Source organism: Neomonachus schauinslandi, unplaced genomic scaffold (genome assembly GCF_002201575.2).
Source record: "Neomonachus schauinslandi unplaced genomic scaffold, ASM220157v2 HiC_scaffold_22, whole genome shotgun sequence".
NCBI lineage: Eukaryota > Metazoa > Chordata > Mammalia > Carnivora > Phocidae > Neomonachus > Neomonachus schauinslandi.
In genome coordinates this window covers 6,290-15,739 of record NW_025408724.1, presented here as the reverse complement: position 1 = coordinate 15,739, position 9,450 = coordinate 6,290, and the positions used below count along the sequence as shown (strand labels likewise).

Below are 9,450 nucleotides of genomic sequence, written 5' to 3'. Positions count from 1 at the left end.
GCAAAGTCCCGCGCGCGCCCATTGGGCCGAGGCCCGGGTGTCAGCGCGAGTCCTGGCTCGCCATTGGCCCCGCACACGTGCGGCCTGACTCACGTGCTTCCGGTTTGAAGGCAAAAAGTGTGCCTGGGTGATTTTTTTTTAAGCGAGAGAGTTTGTGCAAAGATCCGAGCTGTCAGAGATTTGAAAAAAAAAAAAAAAAAAAAAGGCAGCCCCGGCGCTGGCGGAGACGCGCTCTCCCTGCAAAAAAAGCAAAGGCGATTAAAGGCGCTGCCAGCCTCGCGCTCTGGGCACAGCTTAGCGTGACACTCGGGGAAGTCAAACCCCTCACTACTGCCTAGGAAGATGGCTAGACTTTAAAGACTATTTTTTTCCCTTTAAGAAAAAAAATTCCTTGGAGCTTTTTTTCTTTTTGTTTTCTTTTTTTGGCCGTGGCTTACTCCCCATTTAAAACAAATCATTGAATCTGGTTGCAGAAAGAAAAAAAAGAAATAGCCAAGTGTCTCCATATCTGGATGTCTACAAATTAGAGAGAGGGAGAGACAGCGAGATCTATCTGCTCGATAAGAGCGAGCGATCCCGGCCAGACGCCTGGGTTTTTTTTTTCCTGCACCCGCCCCGTGCCTTCGCTGGGGCTTCGCCGGCCTCCTTCCTCCGCGCACCCCCACGGGCCGCTGGCAAAGTGGGGTGGGGAGCGAAGCGGGGGGGGCGGGGGCCGGCGCGGCGGCCGGGGCGGCGGGGCGGCCGAGCATGGAAGAACAGCAGCCGGAACCTAAAAGTCAGCGCGACTCGGGCCTCGGCACGGCGGCGGTGGCGCCGGCCCCGGGCAGCCTGAGCCTGAGCCTGAGCCCCGGCGCCAGCGGCAGCAGCGGCAGCGATGGAGACAGCGTGCCCGTGTCCCCGCAGCCCGCGCCCCCCTCGCCGCCCGCGGCGCCCTGCCTGCCGCCCCTGGCCCACCACCCGCACCTCCCCCCGCACCCCCCGCCCCCGCCGCCGCCGCCGCCGCAGCATCTCGCGGCGCCTGCTCACCAGCCGCAGCCCGCGGCCCAGCTGCACCGCACCACCAACTTTTTCATCGACAACATCCTGAGGCCGGACTTCGGCTGCAAAAAGGAGCAGCCGCCGCCGCAGCTCCTGGTGGCAGCGGCGGCCGGAGGAGGCGCAGGAGGAGGCCGGGTCGAGCGTGACAGAGGCCAGACGGGCGCAGGTAGAGACCCTGTCCATCCTCTGGGCACGCGGGCGCCGGGCGCCGCCTCGCTCCTATGCGCCCCGGACGTGAACTGTGGCCCACCCGACGGCTCTCCGCCAGCCGCCGGCGGTGGTGCGGGTGCGTCTAAAGCCGGGAACCCGGCGGCCGCGGCGGCCGCGGCGGCCGTGGCGGCGGCGGCAGCGGCCAAGCCTTCGGACAGCGGCGGCGGCAGTGGAGGCGGCGTGGGGAGCCCTAGTGCGCAGGGTGCCAAGTACCCGGAGCATGGCAACCCCGCCATCCTGCTTATGGGCTCAGCCAACGGCGGGCCCGTGGTCAAAACTGACTCGCAGCAGCCCCTCGTATGGCCCGCCTGGGTGTACTGCACGCGCTACTCCGATCGCCCGTCCTCCGGTGAGTACCCAACCCCGGGCTGCGCCATGTCTTTCGGGCCCGTGGACGCCCCCAGAACTCTCAGCCGCCGCTGTGCTGGGGAGAGCAGACCCGGCCTTGGGTGCTCTCTTCTCTCACGCCTGCTTCCTCCTGACCCCCGTCCCAGTCACAGCCGGGTGTGCCCCCAGTCCTGCGCTCCTGGCCTCTGTGGCCACCACTCGAGAGGCTACAGCTCCTGGCTCGGGAAGCTCGAGTCTCGATCCTTCCTTCGGTGTTGAACTCCGAGCCCCTCGGGCCTTCTTTGTGTTTTACCTTTATTATTCTTAGAAAAAACACAATCAGCCATTGATTTTTCTTCCAGGGAGAGAGGTGTTTAGAGCAGGCGGGAAGGTGGGCCTAGCGGTCTGGGTCTGAAATCCCTCTAGCCAGGTCCTGCGGAGGCCGAAATGGAGCCAGGCTCTGATCAGAGAAATAATCGTCACCTTGTGTTCTTGCAAACACAAACACCATCTCGACATTTTCTGAGGCGAGTTCATTTACAGTGAGATAGATTGGAGGACACACGGAAAGAGAGAAAAAAGCCTTTGATAGCCGTGCCTCTTCCCCAGGCCGGGTAAGCTAGGGAGTCTGACCCGGGTGGGTAGAATCCAGGGAAAGATGGTTGCCAAAACGGTCGGTGCCGAGAGAGCCCTGGCTCCTGGTTCTCTAGAGCTCACAGACAGTGGGAGTGGAGAGGAGACCGGTCAGGCTCGGGCCAGATCGCGGGGGCACGGGGCATGATTGGCAGCCTCCTCGGCAGCTTCTCCGTGGCGCGGCGCGCACACCCCCCGGCCCTGCCCTTTCTCCTTCTTTCACTCCTTTCTTCCCTGTATCTGCCAGTTAGCAGATTTCTGCCAGCTGTAAGTTGTTTTTCTCGACTTCCTTCGGCCCTTTCCTCGCGTGTTCCTCGCGCTTGGAAACCCCGAGGCCGAGAGACCTGCGCTGGGACAGTCTTAGGCCCCAGGAGAGGAGGCTGGGGCCTGCCCGCCTCCCGGGTCGGGGTCGGCAGCGCCAGAGAGGCCCGTGGGCGCGGCGAGGAGGACGGCAGGGGTTCTGGCCTACAATTGGTGTTTTGGGCACCCGGGTCCCGTAGGAGGCCGGGCACAGCGTAGCCATGCGCCGCTCTACTCCGGCTGGTGTCCAGCCTCCCCACGGTTGCCGGCCGGGCGCGGATCGATGCGCGCTATCAGCCCCCGCCATCTCGAGCCCCGTTATTGACACGTCGGGCTCCCTGAACCTCCGAAAAGCTGCTTTGATTGACTCGCCTGATGGATAGAGTGATTGAGCTGTCAGGCTGGGCGGCTCAGGCTGGCCAGGAGGCTACGATTTTATTACAAGTATCCGTGCCTCTGCACACACATACACAACAACACTCTCACAACATCCCGGACGCACAACGCACAGCGAGGCCTTTCCGGAGATGTGCACATTTCCTGGGCCATCTCTGCCCGCTCAGCTAATTATTAATCTAAACCAAGGCCGTCCTTCCTCCCCACCCCACCTCTCAGTTTTCTCCGCAAGGCGCTTAGGAGTGGGCCTTGCCTTTGTTCTTGGCCGCTTTCCCTCTTCTGTGCCAGGGGAGGCAGGGGACGGGCTCCTCCCGTCCCCTGCATGGGCAGTTCAAGGAGACGAACCTCAGCCCAGACCTGAGTCGCTGCAGTCAGCCAGGCCTGGACTCTTTTGTCACAGGACAGCTGGTGACCCCAGGCGCTGGCCTGTCCGCGGAGCCAAGCAGCCCAGCTTGCCCCTCTGTTGCTAGGTTTGGAGATGCTGGTGAAGACCCTTCTTTCCAGACAGTTTCTGATATTAAAAGGCCGGACAGGGACTTAACATGGCTCAGGAAGCTCCCATAACCACGACAGGGCCCCACCAAGTAAATGCCGGAAAACTTGGGTCTGAGGCTGAGGAACAGCTTTAAAGGCTGTCTCCTCTTTCCCCCTCCTCTCTCCAGGGCTGGGCTTCACAGCAGCTCTCTTCCCACACTAGGTTTTGGGAGAATCTTCACATTCTTGGGGAGATTTGCTGGGGCCTCTTCCCATATCCGTCTTAGGGGCAAAGCACCGATTTCTGTCCACATTGTCCCTCCGTCTCTCTCCCTCTGCCCATATTTTGCTCATGAATGGGGGGAGGACCGATGGAGTCTCCTTGCAAATGTCATCGATGGGCAAGGGAAGCATATCTGGCCTGTTTTTGTTATACAGGACTTTTCAATCCTGAAACTGCAGCTTATGTGTTCGAAAGAGAGAGAAGGGAGACCTTGCCTGTACAGCTAGGTGGAGGAATGGGGAGGGTCCTCTCTTTCTTACTGGCACCATCCAAGGGGCAAAGCAGAGAACCCTGGAGACCAGGGTCATGTGGGTAAGGTGTGCAACTGGGTGAAAGCCTTGTTCTGCCTTCAGAGAAGGGGGTGGTTAATGTCTCCCTGGGACCCTAAAAAGGGCTTCCTTTAGGCCAAAGAGAAAGGAGGAGCCCAGAGAACATACACCAAAGACTTTGGATCTAGGCAAGCCCCTCACAGTCCCCTCCCTATCCCCCTGTTTTCTGGGGTCAGTAGCTACAAGCAGAGGGGATCTTATCATCGTAAGTGCTGGGCGTAGGTGCGCTTCTTGAGGAGGAAGGGAGGATTAGTTTGCAGGCTGGCCATTCCCTCAGGGCAGTCCTGCCCGGTGTCTTCACTGGCCCAGGCTTGAGCCTCTTTTTATTCCAGGGCTGTGAAGACAGCAGGCCCCTGACCTCCAACTCTGGGATCCACCGGATGGGGCTCCAAATACCTCTCCATCTTGGATTATGGGATTTAAGCGTGGCACGCTGCTCTCTGGTTCCGCGAATTGGGGTGTGGGATGCACGGACAAGCTCGGCCGGTTTTCCTCCGCGGCCCTTCTGGCCCCCCAGAGAACTTGGCGACCCCAGCAGCCAGGCGATTGATCTCGGGGCTAGTCGGCGGGAGGGAGCCAGGGGCGCAGCAGGGCCTCGGCTATCGCCCCGGAAGCGCGGGGCGCCATCCCCGCTAGGCTCTGCAATTCTCACGGCTTCCTCTGCCCTCTCCCCCCTCCCCTCTGCCCTCCGTCCCCACCCCCACCCGGCCCTCTCCGCCGCTGCAGGTCCGCGCACCAGGAAGCTGAAGAAGAAGAAGAACGAGAAGGAGGACAAGCGGCCGCGGACGGCGTTCACGGCCGAGCAGCTGCAGAGACTCAAGGCGGAGTTCCAGGCGAACCGCTACATCACGGAACAGCGGCGGCAGACCCTGGCCCAGGAGCTCAGCCTCAACGAGTCCCAGATCAAGATCTGGTTCCAGAACAAACGCGCCAAGATCAAGAAAGCCACGGGCATCAAGAACGGCCTGGCGCTGCACCTCATGGCGCAGGGACTGTACAACCACTCCACCACCACGGTCCAGGACAAAGACGAGAGCGAGTAGCCGCCCGCCGGCTGGGGCCGCGCGGTCCGGCCGCCGCGCCCGCGCCACCTCCTGGCATCGCCGCCGCCGCCGCCCGGCCGGCCCCACGCCGGGGGAGAAAGAATCCGCGCACAGGAGGGAGGGAGCAACAGGGAAGAGAGAGAGAGATTCTCAGAATGGAGAGTCACGTTTGAACGAAACATTTTTAAAAAGGGAGAAAGACTCGGACAGGTGCTATCGAAAAATAAGATCTATTCTCTGTTCACAGTATAAGGGGCGAAACTGCGAACTCCTTAAAGCTCTATCTAGCCAAACCGCTTACGACCTTGTATATATTTAATTTCAGGTAAGGAAAAGAAATATGTGTAGCGATCTCTATTTGCTGGACTTTTTATTAATCTCCTTTATTATTATTGTTATAATTATTATAATTATTATAATTATTTTATCCCCCACCTCCGCCTCGCTGCCCCCTGCCCAGTTTCGTTTTCATTGCCTTTTTTCTTTTGAATGTTGTTGCTTCTCCGGTGCCTCCCGCCCCGCATCGCTGGCCCTCATTTCTCTGGGACTTTTCTTTGTGTGCGTGAGAGTGTGTTTCCTCGCGTGTCTGCCCTTCGCCTCTTCCCCGCCTCCCCAGCCCCTTCTGTCGGTCTGTCCTGCTCGCCTTTCGTTTTCCGGAGACTTGTTGAGAAATACGACCCCACAGACTGCGAGACTGAACCGCCGCTACAAGCCAAAGATTTTATTATGTTCAGAAACCTGTAGTCTGAAATAAAGTGTACACTGTGCTCACGAGCCGTTGGCGGCCCTCCTCCTTGCGGGCTCGGGAAGGGCGTGGGCGCAGGGCACGCGAGGGCCCCGCGCGCATCGCGCACACACCGGGCGGCGAGCCCCGGGCGGCCCGGCCCGGCCTTCCGATCACCGCACAACGAGTACCGGGGGCAAGACGAGCGCGCCGCGGTAGAGGCGGCCCAGAGCCGGGTAGGTCCCGGTCTGGAGGGTCCGGAGGCCCACTCCTGGTCTCTGATGGCGTCCAAAGGAGCCCAAAGACAAAACAAAACAAAAAACAACAAACCCCAGTCCTGACTTCGGAAACACTGCCAGGGCGTCTGGCTGCTCCCTGTGCTGGCCCAGGCCCAGCCTGGCTTTGCCCTCCTCCTGCTCACCCTGCCCCGCTCCTTGCTTCGGCCTGCACCTTTCCCTTTTCTGTCCTTCCTCCCCTTACAACCCCATGCGGGTTTTGCTTGAGGTTTTCCCCTCCAGAAGCGCAAGGCCTTCCCAAGGCCGGCAGAGGTGAGGGGCTGCCTCCAGGGCTGAGCTGCCCACGAGGGCGAGGGGCTCTTCAGCCGGGCCTCTGGGCCTGGTCTCTAGGCCGCCGGGACTTCACCGCTCTTAGTTCGGAGAAGTGATTCCGTTCGCGAAGCCGCAGGTCGAGGGCGGCCCTTGGAGCCTCTCCTGGCCCGGATCTCTTGGTCCCGCATAGCCCAGGGAGAAGAGGCCTGGATGCTGAGAAGCGATGCTGCTGGGATCATTTTGGGGCCGGAATTCCCACGTGGGCACAGGCCTGCCTAGCCCAGACCCAAAACCTAAGCGGGATCACTCTCCGAATGCCAACAAAGGTTTGCTTCCTGCTTGAGGGGGGTGGAGGCACAGACACAAGCCTTCTGAACCCTCAGGGCACGTGGACTTCCCAGAGGGAAATGTCTGCACTCTTGCCCCTGACCCTGGGGCCTTCCCTTCCTGGGCAGGCACTGGGCCCCCTACCTTCAGGGACTAGGAGGAGGAAAGGAAGGTCCCTTTTGTCCAGGATTTGTTTTTTAATGGTAAATCCTCCTTTTCTCCTTTCTTCCTGTCTTCTGAAATATGTGTATGTACCTGTCCGTGTGTGGCTAGATATGTAGGTGTCCTTGCAGACTCATGTGCATATGTGATCACGTGCAAATGTAGGTGCATCTGAGGAGCTACCTGGTTTCGTGTGTCCCTGCATGTCTGAGTGTTGTGCTCACTGGGTGTTCATTTCTCTGTAATTAGATGCACACTTGGATGTTTGTGAGCTTGCGGTGTATGTACATGTGTCCATTAGTGTTTGCACACCAGAATGCCTGCAGGTGTGTTTGTGGGGCTGGTGCATGCATGGGAACTCTGTTTCTGTGTTATTCCCTTGAGTTTCTTAACTGTTGTTTTTGCAGGATTGATTTTGTGAGAAGTGAGAATGGTCATTCTGCCTTTTTCCTTGAGAAACTTCCCGCTGATTTGGGCCTATATCCTGGGAAGTGACAGGGCTAGTAGGCTCCAAGTCCCTGCTCAAGGGTTTGGGAGCCTGAGGTTCAATGGCCTGGAGCTGGAGAGCGTATTTGATATTGCCATGGGTTCCCAACCTTATTGCAGTAAATCTTTTCCTCCCCTTCACGCCTTCTTGGGGTGTGTAGGCTAACCTCTGCACATAATGGGTGCTTACCCACTCCTTGAGTGAAGAGTTGGAAGCAGAGGCCAGGGGTGGCCCTTCCTTCGGATGGCCCCCAAAAATGGTTTTCTGGTGGTTGGATGTACGTCCTTTGCCTTTCTTGGTGGGGAAGGGGGCTCAGGATCTTCAGGCTCTCCAGGGCTTCAGGTTAGAGGGTCTGAGACTTGGAGCCCAGGGTCCTCTTCCCCTCATCCACAGAGCTCAGAACATCAGGAAGGGTCCTGGCCACCTCCTGATGTGGTGTTGGGGGCGCTATGCTCTACAGAGAACCTGATCCTTTGAGTGCCTGGAAATGGGGCTACCCTTTCTTTGCCTTTCATCACGGTGGCCCTTAGGGTACCTAAGCCCTTCGAGACCACCCGATCTAGAGGCTGGGGCAGGGGCCAAGGCCAGGAGCCATCCTGTTTCTTAAGGCTCCTCTTCACCACTCTCAGGAGGTCAAAGCCAAGAGCTCTTCCCCTCAACCCTGGGGGAGAAGGAGGAGGTGATGACCCCTCCCTAAGATTGTATTAGTAAAGCTTATGGATCTGTTATTATTATGTAATTTGATTTCTTCCCCATATCTCCTTTTATATTCCAACCCCTATGGGCGAAGAGAATTTTCTTCTTTGTTCAGTGGAGAAAACTCAAGCTCGAACGACTTACATATTTGGTCCATGCCTTCTCTGTGGCTGTGTGTCTTTTTCTACGTCATCTCTACTCTTAACAACTGCCTTAACCTCAGGAATCCGGCCCTGGCCCTGACTTTCCTACCTTCCTGCCTTCCTCATCCCAATTTCCCCTTCTTCCTGATTGGGGCTGAGGAGAGAGGAAGAGGACTCTGGTCAGACCTCTTTCTTGTTCCCCCTCCAAAAAAAGAAAGTAATAATAATCATAAACAAGCATTGATTTCTCTGATTTATGGGGCTGGCTTAGGGAGTCGCCTGTGTATTAAAAAGTCTGAGGTTGCATCGAAATAAATAGTTGAGTGTGCTATCCCAACTTCCTCATTTTCTACCTTTAAAAAAAAAAAGATCGGATTGAACCATAAACTTAAATCTTCCTCAGCCCAGAAGGAAATACACACTAGCCGAGTCTAAACAGTATTGATCCCTGGCTCTTTCTGAGGGCAAAGGTCTCTGTTTTCTTGCTCAAAATTCTTGTTCCTTCAGTAGGGTCAGGGGTGGGCTGCAGATGGAGGAGGGGATATTGGGATGTGTGGGGCTGCGGTATGTGTGTGTAAGCTTCTATGTTTGTGGGTTGTACGCTGAGGGGCCTTTGTATAGGGGTGGCATTAAGTATATTTGTTCAGGCTTGGGAGGTGAAAGTGTGTGTTTGGGGTGTGTGGCTGCCAATAGTTTCGTGTTTGTGAGTGTGTGCATGTGTGGCCAATTCTCAGGGCCCCTAGGCTGGGCTGCCCAGGGCACAGAGAGGGAGTGGCCTGCTAGCCTGCTCCTTACCTGGCTCCCACAGCCCCTTGACCTATTCGGGATTTCCAGAGATGATCTCACCAGGGAGGTCGCTGTGTCCCGGTCTCCCCCTACCCCAACTCCCCCATCCAGTGCCCTCAGTAAAAGGTCTACTTGCATGGGCAGGGCTGAGCCTTGGCTGACTCCTAGAGGCCAAAGGCCACGGCCAGGGTTGGAGAGGCTCTGGCCAGACTCCTTACCCTGGATGAAGGTGGTTCTCTAGAGGGGTCATCAGCTCTTCCAGTGGTTAGCCTAGATTTTCCTTTTTGTGTTGGAGAAAACCCTATTCCTCTGGCAATAGAAGCTGCCTTCCACTATGCTCAGACATGGGAAGGGGGCGGGGAGGGGCAGGGAGGCCGGGCAGCAGCCCTCCCTTAGCCTTGCCTCACCTCAGGGTGGGTTCCAAATAGAGTATTCCCTCTGGGGGAGGTGGCAGAGTATTGCTCCATCCCTCTGAACACCCCCCACCCCCCCCAGACTGCTCTTCTCCCAATTTGAACTCAGGTGAGAGGGCTACTCTCCTGTG

At 57.7% G+C, this 9,450-nt stretch overlaps 1 protein-coding gene across 1 annotated transcript; it reads left to right on the top strand.

Moving 5' to 3' along the window:
• The first annotated feature begins 747 nt into the window (after nucleotides 1-747).
• Nucleotides 748-5,033, top strand: LOC110585769 (homeobox protein engrailed-1). Its single transcript, XM_021695898.1, has 2 exons — nucleotides 748-1,597; nucleotides 4,717-5,033. Exons 1-2 carry the CDS (start codon nucleotides 748-750, stop codon nucleotides 5,031-5,033), a joined length of 1,167 nt encoding a protein of 388 aa, XP_021551573.1.
• The last annotated feature ends 4,417 nt before the right edge of the window (nucleotides 5,034-9,450 follow it).

What these genes read in the sequence shown, in the direction of transcription:
- LOC110585769 (XM_021695898.1), top strand. Translation starts at nt 748, where the DNA reads ATGGAAGAACAGCAGCCGGAACCTAAAAGTCAGCGCGACTCGGGCCTC. An exon ending in CTCCGATCGCCCGTCCTCCG is followed by an intron (nt 1,598 to 4,716) that starts GTGAGTACCCAA and finishes CCGCCGCTGCAG; the next exon opens with GTCCGCGCACCAGGAAGCTG.